The sequence below is a fragment of the Bos taurus genome, chromosome 5 (assembly GCF_002263795.3).
Source record: "Bos taurus isolate L1 Dominette 01449 registration number 42190680 breed Hereford chromosome 5, ARS-UCD2.0, whole genome shotgun sequence".
Classification (NCBI taxonomy): Eukaryota; Metazoa; Chordata; class Mammalia; order Artiodactyla; family Bovidae; genus Bos; species Bos taurus.
Window position 1 is genome coordinate 26524442 of NC_037332.1, and position 16449 is coordinate 26540890.

The 16449-nt window shown below is 54.7% G+C and overlaps 1 protein-coding gene across 5 annotated transcripts; it reads left to right on the forward strand.

Annotated features, from left to right (window-relative positions):
• The first annotated feature begins 1398 nt into the window (after window positions 1-1398).
• MAP3K12 (mitogen-activated protein kinase kinase kinase 12) lies at window positions 1399-16011 on the forward strand. Of its 5 annotated transcripts, XM_059886181.1 has the most exons (15): window positions 1883-2113; window positions 9675-9848; window positions 9948-10156; window positions 10494-10677; window positions 10869-11060; window positions 11335-11493; window positions 11648-11806; window positions 12506-12614; window positions 12870-12979; window positions 13106-13222; window positions 13341-13478; window positions 13654-14278; window positions 14442-14512; window positions 14602-14875; window positions 15265-16011. In XM_059886181.1, exons 1-15 carry the CDS (start codon window positions 2106-2108, stop codon window positions 15361-15363), a joined length of 2628 nt encoding a protein of 875 aa, XP_059742164.1. In that variant the 5' UTR covers window positions 1883-2105; the 3' UTR covers window positions 15364-16011. The 5 variants fall into 5 exon arrangements, with proteins under 5 accessions (XP_024847229.1, XP_059742164.1, XP_059742163.1 ...); XM_024991461.2 differs by lacking the exon at window positions 1883-2113 and adding an exon at window positions 1399-1598 and having other exon boundaries at window positions 9675-10156; XM_059886180.1 differs by having other exon boundaries at window positions 9675-10156.
• Window positions 16012-16449: the final 438 nt, after the last annotated feature.

Genomic DNA, 16449 nt, shown 5'->3' on the forward strand with positions numbered 1-16449 from the left:
TAAGGGCGAACTCAAGCCTAGGAAGGTGGGGAGGGATGCTTCGGGTACCGAGAAAACTACAGAACCCAGGAGCTCGCGCGCCATCACTGTCGCAGCTGGGAGGCAGCATGCGCGAAAAGTTTCGCGGCATAATTGGCTAGTCCCGATTTTGCGTGCTCGCTCCAGGTGGATTGCGATTGGTTACCTCATCTAAAGGGGCGGGGACAAGGGAAGAGTCAACCCTCTTGACTCCGCCTCTTTCTTGAGAAAAGGTTGTGATTGGCCCAGGTGAGAGGCCGCTGTCGGTTGCTGACACTTTGCAGTCTAGGAGGGTGGGCCCTGCCTGGACGCGGGAGGCGACTATTCCCTGCCCCTCTGAGCTGGGGCTGTTGTAAATCCTGGTGCACCTCAGTCTCAGTTCCACCTCAGCCTTTGGCCTAATCCTCTGGCGCTCGGGCCTTCGTCTTATAGAACCTGCTTCTTTTTCCTGTGTTGTCCTTCACCACCCTTCTCATTAATTCTGCAGGCTGTCGATTTCCGCTTATTTTCTAAAGCCTTTTTAGAATGGACCTACACCTTTTCCCCTTACACCACGAGATACCCTCCGGGGCCTGAGAATCGAGCTATAAGGGACAAGATTAGAAGGACTAAGGCACATAGTGGTCTTATTCCCTCTGCCATGTGTCCCGGGTCTCAGCTAAAGAGAGGGCAAGAGAGAATTCTGGCCTCTTAAGATTAATCGACTTATCTGTGCGGAACAGAACCCGTATTTTTGGGTCCCAGAGTTCCATTTCCTCCTCGCCAAAGTCTCAGCCACTAGCGTGAAAGATGTAGGGAAATTTTTGTGACCTTGGAGGGAAAGAAATCACGAAAAATGTCTGACTCTAATGAGGGTTCTGGGAATGGGTCAGAGACGAGATGGGCTTGCTCCGTGCGGGGCTAGAGGTCCGATGGAATCTTGGAATAAAAACGAGGGGTCATCCAGGAACACTGGAAAGGGACGGGGCGTTGAGCTGAGTGGATTCCAATTGGTGGACCCGGAGTGGTGGCAATTAGGGAAAAGAAGACAGGCAAGATCGTTTGACAGGGGGAGCGATGCAAGAGCGCTGAGCGGAGGAGGGGGTTCCCATCTGAGGGGTTGCTGTTTCAGGGTATAGGAGGGAGCTTATAAGACCGGTCATAGGGCTTAAGGTCGGGGGTGGGATCGCTCCAGGTCACCGCCAGCAGGGAGGTGCGAGGACCAGACGGGCCAGGGACTAGCCTGGAGCGTGCCGGATGGCAGCAGCGGGCTCCTTTAAGAGGCCGTGGCTCCAGCGCAGCATCCCCCGCTCAGGGCGTGTCCGTCCCGGGGGGCCTGGGGCGGGGGCCTCGGAAGGAGCGGGAGTTCAAGCCGTGTGAGGACGGGGTTTGGGGTCGGGGGGTGGGGGGAGAAAGCTGGAACTGACACACCCGTGCACCCGGACACCTCACGAGCATCGCCTGTGACGGCGCCCCTGGTCCGGTCGAGGGCAGCGGGGGGAGGCGGGAAGGAGGAGGAGAAGGAGGAGGAGGCGGGAGCAGCATCCGGAGCCGAGCTGCAGCAGCGCCGCCTTTTGTGCTGCGGCCGCGGAGCCCCCGAGGTGAGAGCCGGGCCGAGTTGTGGAGGGTGGGGGGCAGGGATGGGTCTGGGTCCTGGGATCCAGGTCCCAGGGAGGGTCGGGACGCAAGATGTGGAGGGGTGTGGGGAGGGTGGCGCGGGGATGCTGAGACGGGATGGAGGAACTGGGGACCTGGACCCGCCGCCTGTGGGGATGGGAAGGAGGGGAGCCGAGCCGAGGGACGCCGCGGCCCAGCTTGGAGGTGAAGGGCCTCCAAAGCTGGAAAGGAGTGTATGGGGTGGGGGTAGGGGGATGATTGGGGGACAGACTTAAAGGACAGCGGGCAAGAGAACATCTTCCTCTCCTCCCACTCACCCTCAGGAAGAGGGAATGGGAAGGAGGAGGAGGAAGAGTTTCGGCCCCACAGGAAAGGAAAGGAAGGACAAGGCCTCATAGGCCCCTCACTCCCCCTCCCCACCCCTTGCGCGCGCACAGGCACACTTTGCAGGCTGGACCTGAGGATTATAGGCAGACAGCACCTGTTCCTGGATGCCCAGGTGATGGTCATCTTCCCCTCCCCCATCCATATATGGCTTTCTCCCTTCTCCATCTCTCCATCTGCTCTGGCTCCTCTAACCCATTTCCCCAGCCCAGGCCTTTCATGAACCTCCTCCCTTTTCCCTACACACTCTTTAAACTCCTTGGCCTAAAAATAAGCAAGAATCCTTTCCACAGAGTTAAAACTCCTCTAACCACGGCTTTGGCTAAGAGGTCAGAGTGTGCATGGACAATGGAAGGAAATAGTGGGGTGTCCCTTAGAACTGAAGGAAAAGTCCCACCGTTTAGCTCCCTCTTGGGAGGAGAGTGGGTCAGGGCCTTAGGAAGGGGTGCACACGAGGTCTCTCCTGCACTCAGGGTCCTCTCAAGCCACAGTCAGTGCCTCCCTCTAAACACCATTTCCCTTCCAGCTCACAGAATGGACTCCATGGCTTTGAGAGTTCTGCTGTTTCAGCCAGAGGGTCATACCTAGGGAAGGCAAGTAGCAGGGATTCAGGAAGGAAAGGACCTGAGTAAAAGCCCTGGGTCTTCCTGTCCAGACACTGAAGTTTCTCTGAAGCTTAAGGACCTGCTCTGTCCTATCTCACACTTAAGGGTGGAAAAAAATTCTGCGCTCTCCAGCCGGGCAGCCCATCCACTCACTCACTATAGGGACTGCGGGATGCTGGGATGACCAATGGTGTGAGACACTAACTCCAGCACTTGTGAAAACAAGCAACTAAATATCCACCCTGTAATTCAACCCAGTTACAGGCAGGAGAGTCAAGTTTACATAAAGAAGTGGCTCAGGACTTCTTGGGTGTCCTTCCAGCTAAGGAAGGCAGAACCCGTCTAAAATCCAACTGCTGTTTGTAGGTTCCTCCCCGAGAGGTGATGATGTGCTACTCTGGCTTTGCCAGGAAGAGGACCCTAAATTCTAGTACCCACTACATGGACTCGCCCTGTGACTTAGCACAGGCAGTCCCACCTTGCCCTGCTGGGCTGGGAGAAAGGATTAGGGAATCAACCCTTTCAGGAGTCCCTGTTGGGGCAGAACAGAGAATAGTATGGAAATGACACCAGCAGGGGACACAGGAGCTTCACGATAGCTGGCCACAGACACTGGTCTGTCTGCTTCATTTGCTCCCAGAAGAACTAGGGGCAGCTGTGTGTTGGGGAAAGGTGATGAGGAGGCAGGGGCGCTTACTCCAGAGTAGACTAAGGATCTTCCTCTGGTTCCTTCTCTCCTTACTCCCTTTTCTATCCCCTATGTTTACCCAACTCTCCATCTGTACCTTCCCCGCTGCCTCTTGCTTTGAGGAGGCAGACAGGGGAAAGAAGGGAAGGGACACCATTTATAAAAACCTACTGCTGCTTGTTAGGTCCTTTCCATATGCTAATGTTTATAGGGAGCTTCCTGTATGCCAGGTAACAGGCCCACGAACTTTATTTGGATTATCTCAATACCACTCATAACAATACTGAGAGGTAGTGTGATCATCATCTCTATTTTAGGGATGAGGAAACTGAAACTTAAAGAAGTTAAGTAATCTGTTCAAAATCAAAAAATCAGTGGCCAAAGAGTTTAGGATTTGAATCCAGGTCTGTCTGACCCAGAGCCTGTGTTCTTACCCTCATAATAGCTTGCATTGCCACCGTGTGAATTAGTGAGCCCCCATTTAGAGATGAAGAAACTGAGGTTTGTTAAGTCTCAGGCAGGGACTTTGCAGATGGTCCAGTGGTCAAGACTCCACGCTCCCAATACAGGAGGCACAAGTTCAGTCCCTGGTCAGGAAACTAAGATCCCACACGCCTCATGCCACGCGGCCAAAAAAAAGTCTCGTAGTCCAGGTCACCCAGCTGGAGACTGTGGTCAAGAGCAGAGGCAGGCCCTCAACCAGACCACTCTGCTTCTCAGGTCATCCATGTTCCCTCCCTGTCTTACTGTCCAAGGCTGGGTGACAGAAATCAATAATAGGCATTCTGTAATTTTCATTTCTTCTTTTTCAACTTAAAATAGGTTTTTAAATTTCTTAATAAAAATACCCACAATTCCATCTACTTAGCAATGGTTATACATTTCTATCTGTCCTTCCATATCTTTTTCAATAGCACCCGGCTCAGGAACAATTTGTTAAAAATACACAGAACTTCTTCCAGGCTCACCTGAAGTCCTGAGTAGCAGGGACCCCTATGAGCCACCATACCTTGCTGTTTGCCTCCCCTTCCCCTCACATCTTAACGGTAGGGCTGAGGGGTGATCCTGGGCCACGAGAGCCATGGGGTGACGACAGGGTGCAGAGAAGGAGGCCTTCCCCCTCAGTTCAGAGGAGGTGGGACATAAGGATTTGCAGAGGAAGGACGGGGGGCCTCTAGCACACCACTGCCTTTGGGACCTGGTTCCCCTGGGACCTGAAAACAAGTTGTGTCCTGGGGAAATAGAAGGTTGGAGACCCAAGTCTCCCTTCTGACCAGAGAGAAGAGACGGCCTCTCCAGACTCCAGAATCTACAAAGACCTGGTGTCCAGCCAACCAGAAAGACAAAGCCAGGAGCCTGGCACTGTGCTCATGGCATTCCCTACATCATCTTACTTAGCCCTCACTACCCCATAAGGTAGGGGTGGGAATCTCAGAGGGATTATGGTCCTTAAACTAATTCGTGGCAAAACCAAGGTTCTAGTTCTGATCTCTCCAAATCCAAAGCTGGTTCCTTTTTTCCTAAGTAGTACTGCTCCCTCCCAGCCCTTTCGGTACCCACTCTACCGGAAGAAGTGGTGCTGGCTAGAGGTTTAGGGGCTGGACCTGTGTGAGCCTGGGGGCCTGGAGATAGGGGTGATCTCCAGTTTTACCCTGGCTCTCAGGGGAAAGCATTCCCCCCTCAGGAGGACACAACAGACAAGCTACAGTTCTTTCCAGCTGAGAATAACCCTGGCGCCAGGACCCTTGGCCAGGAGGGGTTAGAGTCCTTTATTCTCTCAGGAGTGTCTTGGGGCTCCTTTCCCTGGGAAGACATTCCTTACACCCCCACTCAAGAGAGATGGGGAATCTTCCTCCCTTTCCTGAGTGCAAAACAGAGTCCAAGACAGTGGCGAGGGCTCATTATGGGAGCCCAAGACTTAGACAGATGGCCTGGCCTCTCAACTGAACCCCCAAGACAGCCAGACAAGCAGCCTGGCGTTGACATTCTGCTGTTAAACAGGAGGGAGAGAGAAAGGACTTAAAGGGTTGCCTTGCCACAGGCCTCCAGCCTTTCAGGCAGGAGAACCAAGGTTGGGGGGGGGGTACTCCCTGCCCCCACAGTACCACCAGCAAACAGAGAATCTGGTACCTGAAACTGATCTGGGGCCCCCCCTCCCCGGTGCCCACAGAGCCTCTTTTGCATAATTTACGGGCCACTCTGCCCCATACCCAATCTGAAGCAGAATTCTGCACTGTGAGCATTTGATAAACATGGGTGACAGAATGACTGACAGGTCCACCCGCTCCCGTCACATCCCAGCCCTTCCCCCACACTCTGCATAATTGATGGCCAGGGAGACAGCTCCCCTCCCCCCGGGTGACCGGGTGTCTGGGCCAGGGGCTCCTAGCCGTGATATCCCCCTCCAAAGCCTCGGCGCCAGGGCCCAGCTGGGGGGCAGTGGGACACAGCTGGCAGGTCAGAGATAAAGGACACAGAGAGGGTGTGGGCCAGGAGAGAGGAATCTCTCCTTCACTAGAATTCCCTGGGGCCTCAGCTCCGCCACCTCCACTCCCCTCACCACACACACGCACGTGCACACCACACTCACTCCTTCAGGTCAATCTGGAAGAGCTGTCATTAGCCTGAGAACCAGGAAAGGGTGGGTTGAGCCTGGCTAGGTTCTCTCCCTTTTCTTTGGTCCCATCCACTACTTCTTCAGCTTCTTCCACTGCCCGAAAAGACAAACAGGTGAAATGGCTTCTCTCTCTCCCCAGCTGCCGGCCCTGGATACAGGAGGGGCCCCTGGGGAGGCCTGGGCAGCTGGAGGGAAGATCGGCTTCAAGTGTCGTGGAGCGTGTCACCCTCTCTATGCCTAAGCCTCCTGGTTGCCAAACACCAGATGAAAGCTGAAAAATTCCTTTACAAAGCCAGGTGTTGTACCTACTCAGAACTCAGCTTCTAAATACGAAAGGAATCAGGGAGGGCACAGATCTCCTGTTTTTCAATCCCCTTTCATTCAGCTCCTTTTTCCGTGTCCTTTGCTTCCCAAATCAGTTTTTCAGCCCATCCTTCTTAGGACTGCCTCTCCCAGTGTTTCACGCTCTTCTGTTTCTCAGCTAGACAGGCCCTCCTTTTCTGGTCTGCCTTTCGCCCTTTCTCCTGTCCAGTCTCCCCGTTTTCCCATTTCCTGCTTTCTCTATGGCACCGCACCCCCAATGCCGACCCAAGTCCCCTCTCTTCACCACCACAGCTCTCTCTCCGCTGCACTCGGGGACGGGGGTGGACATGGGGAAGACGGGACGCAGAGGCGGTGGCTGGCTCTGGTCGGTGGTCCCTGCCTGCGAGCCCGCAACCAGCACGTGGGCCAGCCCAGGTCAGGGGCGGGGCCCTGGCGCGGCCCCACCCCCGCGGTCGCCGCTCACGTGACTCCGGGCTAATCTTGTCCCGGTGACTTCACGCGCCGCCTCGGGTCCAGTCGTCATGGTTACGCCGCAGCGCCCAGCTCTTCCCCCAACCCGCTGCGTCCCCTCCCGGACACCCTCCTCTCACGGCCGGGCCCCCGCCCCGCCCCCAGCTCCTTTCCACGTGACGGCCAGGAAGGAGGTCGGGAAGGGGGAGGGGGCGCTGGGGCCGTAACCCCTTCCTCTCCGCTGCGAACCGCCCTCACTCTGGCTTCTAGCTGTCTGAGCGCCCCAGTCCCGCCAGCCCTCCCCGCAGACCCGCCCGGGCGGAGTGCCGGGAGCCCCAGCCTTCGTTCTCAGCGGCCCCAAAGGGGCGGCCGGCTTGAGGAGGCACAGGCAAAAGCCCTCGGGTCCTCCCGCGGACGTTCTCCAGCGAATTGGCACGTTGCTTGGCCTGTCGTTTGTCTTACTATGTGCATCTCACTCCTTGAAGCCGCCGTTATCTCGCAGGATATGTTGGGGGTCCGGAGGCTGGGATTTCATCTTTCTGAGCCTCGGTTTTCTCAAGAGTGTAAAGAGACCTATAATAATACCTCCTTCCCTGGAGAGTTCTGAGGAGTGAGGGAGCTAGTACATGTGGTCCTTAGGACGATCCTCGGATGCATAGAACAGTGGTTGCACCTAACTGGGCACCTTCATGCGCTCTGGATGCTGTTGGAAGCCCTGGGATCCCGTGTGGCGTCGTCACTCTCAGGAGTACAGGCTCTCAAAGGACGCCCGACTGTACTGTGCCTCCAGGATGGTGGGAGCCATAATGCAGGAAGCACAGCTCAGACTGGACATTAACTCAGAGCATGGGGAGGGGGGGCACTTCCAGGATGAAGTGAAACTTGGAGGACAACAGATGGTATGTGAGAAGCGCCTTCCAGACTGAGAACGACTGGGCACTGAGCTGGAGCCTCATCCTAGCTGAAGTACTTAGGACAGGTTATTTAAGACCTCTAATACCTCTGTTAAATGAGAGTAACTTAGACGCCTAATTTAAGAGATTTTAGGATTAAATAAGCTAATGGACCTATAACAGAGGCTAATATGGGCGGCAGCTTTCCATAAGTGTGAGCCATTCTCATTAGGTGCCCTGGCCCAAACACCTGATGAACCTTGGGAACAGGCTCAGTTCAGTAGGGCCTGGGTACGAACAGCAATGGAAGATGAGGCTGGGGAGGGGCCAAGAGCATGGAGGTGAGGCTACAGGACCAAGGAGGGGCTACTAGAGGGTTTGAAGAAAAGGGGAGCTCCAAAAGGCCAATTTGTGCTTTAGAAAGACCCTTCTAAAGGGTGGGTGGAGAATGGGGTGGAGGGGGATCTTGGAAGAACTTGGAGACCATTCAAGGGGCAGTTGTCCTAGGTCACGTGACAGCTACTGAGGCCTGGATTAAGGCAGTAATGTGGAATAGAGGAGAAATTAGTAAGGCATTGGTTCTGGTCTTTACCGATGTGCCAGGCATAAGAATCACCTCAGGTGCTTGTTAAACACTTAGGTATTTGAGAGGCCTGGAAATTGTTACAAGAGCTGAGCCCATCAGAGGTGCCAAGCCTCTCTGTGCATACATCCCCACCCAGGGAGTCCTTTTTATTGTAGATTCCTGCCACCCCTCTCCAGTAGTGACTCAGAAGCTCCGGTGCAAGGGGTCAAGGAGGGACGCTACTATACTGAGTAGTGTTAAGAGAGGCATTTTGGCCTCCGAAATCCCTACCTCTCAGAATCTGGTAACTGGTAAGATGATGTGGGAGATGGGAGATGAGATGACTTCCGTCAGGCTGAAAAATCTGCTGTGCCTGAACGATAGCTAGTCTGTCCTTTTGTGCAGTTGGAGAAATCAAGGCTCAGATACAGCTTGGCTGAGGTCAGCTATCAATTGGGACAAATCTCCATTGATTGGAAAGCTAGGTAGTAGGGGACAGAGTAATGAAGAGGAAAGGAGATAGGCCCTTCTCTAAGTGAGCCCTGAGGGAGCAGCTGGACTAATGGGAGGGACAAGGTGGGGGGATGGTGGAGAGGGGGGACCAAGCGAGCAGGCTACACAGCCTGCCCTGACAGCTTCTGCCTCCTCCTCGGACAGTTCTACCTTTTTCCCTCTGTGTCTGTGCTGGGCACAGAGCTGATCAGCTGTTGCTTGGATCAGCCCAGGTGTGTAGCTGTGAGCACCTGAGAGACCCAGTTGTGAGCCTTGAGTGTGCCTTAGGATAAGACTCTCAGCAGGATCACATATCGAGTACATGAGTGTGAGGCCCAGGTGTATCACATGTACACAGGAGGGGTGGAAATGTCATTGAGAGTGCCTGAGCGGCAGAGTCTGAGCAGTGTCATCTGTCTTTGCTTCGGTGTGAGGGAGGCCTGCATGTACTGTTAACATGTGTAAGATTGAGACTCAAAGTAAAAGTTGTGTATCTGAAAGACCCTAATACAACACTCGTGTGCATGTGAGCCTCAAGTGAAAGAAACATGTTTTCCAGAGGTGAGTTACAGCACTCTTACAGGGAGAAGGGATCTAGTCTGTTACCATACTTGAGATTGGGACATACTTCCCCAGTATCTACCTGAGCAGGGCTGTTAGCTGTATCCGCCTGAGAGTGATACTTAGGTATGTTGCCTATATACCTGAGTAAGGAAGACTCCGGGAGCTGGTGATGGACAGGGAGGCCTGGCGTGCTGTGATTCATGGGGTCGCGAAGAGTCAGACATGACTGAGTGAACTGAACTGAACTGAACTGAAGGAAGACTTATGTTACTAATAGATGCTAGAGAGGAAGCCTGTGTATCAGGTTCCCCAAGATGGGTCCCAGCTGAAACTTGGAGGAAGATGGGTACCTGAAGCTAAAATATGTGTTACTTCTAGGAGTGTTCTTGTGTGCCCAGCTCCCCAACTTGTGCCTCTGCCTCTATGTACCTGAGCTGGGCACCTGGGGCTTTGACAGCTCCTCCCTCTTTTTCCACAGGGCCCACCGCTTACCACCACACTGGGGCCCAGAGGCCATGGCCTGCCTCCATGAGACCCGCACACCCTCCCCTTCCTTTGGGGGTTTCGTGTCCACCCTAAGCGAGGCATCCATGCGCAAGCTGGACCCAGACACTTCCGACTGCACCCCCGAGAAGGACCTGACGCCCACCCAGTGTGTACTCCGAGACGTAGTGCCACTCGGGGGTCAGGGCGGGGGCGGGCCCAGCCCCTCCCCAGGTGGAGAGCCGCCCCCTGAGCCTTTTGCCAACAGTGTCCTGCAGCTCCACGAGCAGGATGCAGGGGGCCCAGGGGGAGCCACTGGGTCCCCTGAGAGTCGGGCGTCCAGGGTCCGAGCGGATGAGGTACGGCTCCAGTGCCAGAGCGGCAGCGGCTTCCTGGAGGGCCTCTTCGGCTGCCTGCGCCCTGTGTGGACCATGATCGGCAAAGCCTACTCCACGGAGCACAAGCAGCAGCAGGAAGGTAGGCTGTGTCCATAAGGGGGCCCTTTCCCGTCTCCCTGAGCCCGAGATGTGTTTGGACAGCCGCACCAAAGTCGCCCGATGACCCTTTCATCCCCCCGAGCCCAGCCCCCGCCCCTTATTTGTCCATCAGCTGCTGAGTCCCCAGCTTTATTTTAGGCCACCTCTTCATTTCCTCCATCCCCTCAAATCTAACCTTCTTGGCCTGTTTTAGCTGCTTTTCTACCTCACCCTCTTTGAGTCATTTCAGCCAACCCCAGGCTTTCCCCAGTGCCTGACCACCCCAAGGCCCTGAGTGTGGCTCTCTGAGCCTATGGCACTGTGCCTCCTGTCCACAGACCTTTGGGAGGTCCCCTTTGAGGAAATCCTGGACCTGCAGTGGGTGGGCTCAGGGGCCCAGGGCGCCGTCTTCCTGGGGCGCTTCCATGGGGAGGAGGTGGCTGTGAAGAAGGTGCGGGACCTGAAGGAAACTGACATCAAGCACCTGCGAAAGCTGAAGCACCCAAACATCATCACCTTCAAGTAAGGTCCAGGGCAGGGGCCGTGGTACTCTCCCCTCAGCGCACTCTTCTGAGGGCAGAGACCTACTTGGGTAGCAAGGGATCTTCCTGAAGTGGGTATCAAAATGGCACAGTTGGGAAGGGGGTACCAGGTGTGAAGCACAGGGCTGTTGGGATGGCTGAGGCCTTCATCCCACTGTGTTCGGCCCCCAGGGGTGTGTGCACCCAGGCTCCCTGCTACTGCATCCTCATGGAGTTCTGCGCCCAGGGCCAGCTGTACGAGGTGCTGCGGGCTGGCCGCCCCGTCACGCCCTCCTTGCTGGTTGACTGGTCCATGGGCATCGCCGGCGGCATGAACTACCTGCACCTGCACAAGATTATCCATCGGGACCTCAAGTCCCCCAAGTGAGTAAGCGAGCGAGCAGGGAGAAGCGCCTGTGCAGTCTCCCATAGGTGTCCCCACCCAGGGCAGTGTGGCCATCTCCCTGCTTTCAGACCCTGTCCTAAAGTCCACATGGCCATGTCAGAAACCCTTCCCAAGTGACAGCCCTATCTTGAGAAGGCTGTGGTAAGCCCTCCATTTCCGGGTGTCCCAAACGACTTCAAACAGTAAGAGTTGCTGCAGCTAGAGGAGGCGCGTGGAGGGGCGCGGACCCCAGCTGACTACACTCTTTACCAGCATGCTAATCACCTACGACGATGTGGTGAAGATCTCCGATTTTGGCACTTCCAAGGAGCTGAGTGACAAGAGCACCAAGATGTCCTTTGCAGGGACAGTAGCCTGGATGGCCCCTGAAGTGATCCGCAACGAACCTGTGTCTGAGAAGGTTGACATCTGGTGAGGGCCAGGTTGAGGACTGAAGGTGGCAGGTGGCCAGCGGTGGGTGGGGAGAGGGTTGTTCCAGGGCCTGAGTGCAAGTGAGATGAGCCTGCAGTGAGCAGGGCCTCTGGAGGAGGGCCTCCTCCAAAGTGCTGTCCCCTCTCATCCCTAGGTCCTTTGGCGTGGTGCTGTGGGAGCTGCTGACTGGTGAGATCCCCTACAAAGACGTAGATTCCTCAGCCATCATCTGGGGTGTGGGAAGCAACAGTCTCCATCTACCTGTGCCCTCCAGCTGCCCAGACGGCTTCAAAATCCTGCTTCGCCAGTGCTGGTAAGGACCACCTGGGAAGCAAGGGAGTATGGATGATGGTTAGCCAGCACCCAGGATCCAGGCATCCAGGCCCAGAATCCTCAACAGGGAAAGGGGAACTGGGCTCCCAGATACGGCTCTCCAAGACCCTAGGACTCAGAGTGTGGATCAGGGGCGCTAGGATAAAGAACTGAGAGGAGCTGGGGAGACCAGTAGTCTGCAGGGGTGTGTGTGACCTGTTTCCTTATCTGCAAAATAGGGACAGCAGCATCTGATAGAGAGGGTGCTTATGAAGTGCCAGTGCAGGCCCAGCACAGCCGCTAAGCACGGCTGGCTAGACCTCAAGTAGACTGCCTCAGGACACTCCGTGGAAGGCCAGGGCCCTGCATCCTTGTTTGGAACCTAGACCGTGGAGGAAGGTGGGAGATTTCTAATTTTTCACTAAGCCATTTCCCAAAGTGTTTTTTTAATGGAGTTACTCAAAAAGGTTTGTTTTGGCAAACAAGTTGCAAGATAGGATTAAATAGGTTTCCTTACTGCAGGACTTTGACATACTACAGACAGCTTGTAACATGTCCTGGCTAGTTGACCAGGGAATCCTTTTGTCACAGCAAACATTCTAGGGTTGGATTCTCCAGGACCAGGACACACTTTGGGAAAGGGTGCTCTAATTCCTTCCTGAAATGCCTCCTCCCCGCCCCCAAACTTTATTCCATCTAGGAACAGCAAACCACGAAACCGCCCATCATTCCGACAGATCCTGCTGCATCTGGACATTGCCTCAGCCGACGTACTCTCCACACCCCAGGAGACTTACTTTAAGTCCCAGGTGTGCTGTGGAGAGGAAGATGAATGCCCCGGCTCCCTCTCTTTGCAGAGATAATGATACCCTTTGAGGGGAGGCTGGGAAGAAGGGTGGCTGGGGATGGGTAGATCAGCTCTTGAAGGGCTGGGACCTGTCTTGGTTGATCCCGTGCCCCAATCCTTTTTGCTGCCACACACCACAGTCTGCAGCAGCACAGGCACCTACAGGTGTGACAGGTAAAGGGATGTCCCTCACTGCGAAATGTCTCTCCACCCCCAGGCAGAGTGGCGTGAAGAGGTAAAGCTGCATTTTGAAAAAATTAAGTCAGAAGGGACCTGTCTGCACCGCCTAGAAGAGGAGCTGGTGATGCGGAGGAGGGAGGAGCTCAGGTGCGTGCTGTGTTTGGCAAGGTGACTTCACCAACTGCAGGGCTGGTAGAGCGGTTCCCAGAGACTGGGATAAATGATGGCAGCAGATGAAGCCAGCTCACCTCTGAACACTTCTACCCATTTCAGACATGCCCTGGACATTAGGGAACACTATGAGCGGAAACTGGAGAGAGCCAACAACCTGTACATGGAACTTAATGCCCTTATGTTGCAGCTGGAGCTGAAGGAACGGGAGCTACTCAGGTAACCACACACGCCCTCACGCACCAATTCCCATCTTCTGAAGCTGTACCTGACTCCCAGAGTCTACTGAGCCTTGGCCCAGCTCCCTCGTCACATGCCTAAGGCGTTTTGTCTTTAGGAGGGAGCAAGCTTTAGAGCGGCGGTGTCCAGGTCTGCTGAAGTCACACCCTTCCCGGGGCCTGCTGCACGGGAACACGATGGAGAAACTGATCAAGAAGAGGAATGTCCCACAGAAACTGTCGCCCCACAGCAAAAGGTAGGACCAACCAGAGTTGACAAGTGCCACGGTTCCAGAATGGCAAGGGGGTGCTGGAGAGACAGGTGTAGGGCTCAAGAATGCCAGGAAGACGATACTTAGGTGGGAGAGAGGTGCCTTTTACTGCCTAAGTAATGTGTTAAATCTCCAACTTGCACTTTCCCTCTCCCACCAGGCCAGATATCCTCAAGACTGAGTCTTTGCTACCCAAACTAGATGCAGCCCTGAGTGGGGTGGGGCTTCCTGGGTGTGCTAAGGGCCCCCCCTCACCAGGACGGAGTCGCCGTGGCAAGACTCGTCACCGCAAGGCCAGCGCCAAGGGCAGCTGTGGGGACCTGCCTGGGCTTCGTGCAGCTGTGCCACCCCATGAACCTGGGGGACCAGGAAGCCCCGTGGGGCTAGGCGGGGGACCCTCAGCCTGGGAAGCCTGCCCTCCAGCCCTCCGTGGGCTCCACCATGATCTCCTGCTCCGAAAGATGTCTTCATCATCGCCAGATCTGCTGTCAGCAGCATTGGGAGCCCGGGGCCGGGGGGCTACAGGGGGAGCTGGGGATCCTGGCTCACCACCTCCAGCCCGGGGAGACACGCCCCCAAGCGAGGGCTCAGCACCTGGCTCCACCAGCCCGGATTCACCAGGGGGAGCCAAAGGGGAGCCGCCTCCACCAGTAGGACCTGGTGACAGTGTAGGGCTGCTGGGAACTGGAAGGGAAGGGACGGCGGGACGGGGAGGAAGCCGGGCTGGGTCCCAGCACTTGACCCCAGCCGCACTGCTGTACAGGGCTGCTGTCACCCGAAGTCAGGTAAACGGATGCTGCCTGACCTCTTCCCCTTCCCTTCTCTCCACTGTAGCTCCCACCTTCCGTTCTTTTTCTCAAGCCATTCCTAACACTATATAACCATGTTTCCTTATCCTGAGTTCTTGACCTCTTTCCTCCTCTGACCAGTCACTCATCTTTCCTGCAGAAACGCGGCATCTCATCAGAGGAAGAGGAAGGAGAGGTGGACAGTGAAGTGGAACTGGCCTCAAGCCAGAGGTGAGTGATGGAATTAGGAGGTAACAGCATTCTTCGCTTTCCACTGCAAGGTGTAGTCAAGCTGTGACCCTGGTTGTTCCCACAAACAGGTGGCCTCAGGGCCTGAAAATGCGCCAGTCACTATCTACCTTCAGCTCAGAGAATCCATCGGATGGGGAGGAGGGCACAGCTAGTGAGCCTTCCCCCAGTGGCACACCTGAAGTTGGCAGTACCAACACAGATGAGCGGCCGGATGAACGGTCTGATGACATGTGCTCGCAGGGCTCAGAAATCCCACTGGACCCACCAGCTTCTGAGGTGGTTACTGGCCCAGAACCCAGCTCCTTGCCCGTCCCACACCACGACCTACTCAGAGGGGAGCAGGTACGTCACACCAACCAGGTACTGACCAGGGAGGAGACAGCCTGATCATTTGAGGGCTACTGGGTTGACAGATGCACAGGCCAGAGAGAGAGGTACTTAACCTCTGTCACTCTGTAGCTGAAGCTGTTCCCTCCCATACTGAAGAGCAGATATTCACCTGATAGACTCTGGGAGATTTAGAGTACTTAATAAGGTTGCTTGCATGCTACCTATAAATTGCAACCAGGGGGAAATCCTGACAGTCTGGTGCCTTGGAGAATGGCCTGAACCACTGAAATTTAGAGACAGTAAAATCACTAACTTGTTACTACAAAGATGTCAGTGGATTCTGAAGGAAGCGATTTGCCAAGAGATGCCGTCTCACCTCACTGCCTTTCTGCCTTTTCCAGGGCCCTCCCAACCCTGAGGACTCAGACTGTGACAGCACTGAACTGGACAACGCCAACAGCGGTGAAGCCTTGCGGCCCCCAGCCTCCCTCCCTCCGTGAAAGCCACCCTCATCCCTGTACATAGAGAAATATTTATATAAGTAATATATATGCGCCACATAATCAATAAAGACAGGGCTGTCCCAGCCGTAAGTTGGGCTCAAGGGAGACTGACCCCTAACCAAGTCACCTGATAAACTCTAGGGACACTGGCAGCTGTGGAAATGAAGGATAAATACTGCCCTAGAGATATGGTTAAGGGCAAACTGGCCCCTTCCTGCTTCACCCCCATGAGTTCAACCAGTGGTGAGGCAACATGAAAGCCCAACTTGCCTATGTTCCTTTACTTTCTCTGCCCAAACCCTAAGGAGCAGGAAAGGGAGCCATTTAGACTGCACTTTTTTTTGTTTTCTGTTTACTCTGTTTACACATTTTGCACTTGGGAGGAGGGAGGCTAAGGCTGGGTCCTCCCCTCTGAGGTTTCTCAGGTGGCAATGTAATTTCTTTGTCCCTCCATTTCTCTGCCCAAGCCCTGGCTTAGGGCCTAGGGGAGGCCAGGAGATTGTGAAAGCATGTGATGGCTCAGGCTGAAGAACCGGGGTATTGTTTTAAGTCCCTACTTTTATCTTGGTGCCTGACTGGGGTGGGGACTGTCATATTGTAACCCCTGTGAAAAACCTTGAAATATAACCACTCCATGCAGGCCCAGCTGTTGAGGGTTTTCTTGGTGAATGAATGGGGTAGCTTGCATGGTTAAGTAGGAGCCGTGGGCTTTGGAAATTACCTACAACGCTGAATGACTTGCTCCTTTTATGCTTTAAGTGATGCTAACCACTTAGAGCACCAACCTAAAACCTGTATAAACAGGTCTATCTTTATAAAGGATTGTACTAGGACAGACCTTAGAAAATATCCATCCTTATTAAACAGAATGATTTCTGGACAAGGGTGTAGGTATTCCCAGGAAGGTGAATCCCAGTGAGACAAATTCTGCTGCTTCCGTGTGTATGCGTGTGCACCCTTCCAGTGGGAAGTGCTTGCTTACATTTTGCAGGCATGTCTTAGAAAACTGTAATCCCCATTCTCTTGGACCAAGGGCACAGCCAGCTTGCTATAGCTATTATTAAGATCACTCTGCAATGCAGG

Coding starts and splice junctions, on each gene's coding strand:
- MAP3K12 (XM_059886180.1), top strand. Junction 10,678..10,868: donor CCAAACATCATCACCTTCAA/GTAAGGTCCAGG, acceptor TTCGGCCCCCAG/GGGTGTGTGCACCCAGGCTC. Junction 11,494..11,647: donor TCTGAGAAGGTTGACATCTG/GTGAGGGCCAGG, acceptor TCTCATCCCTAG/GTCCTTTGGCGTGGTGCTGT.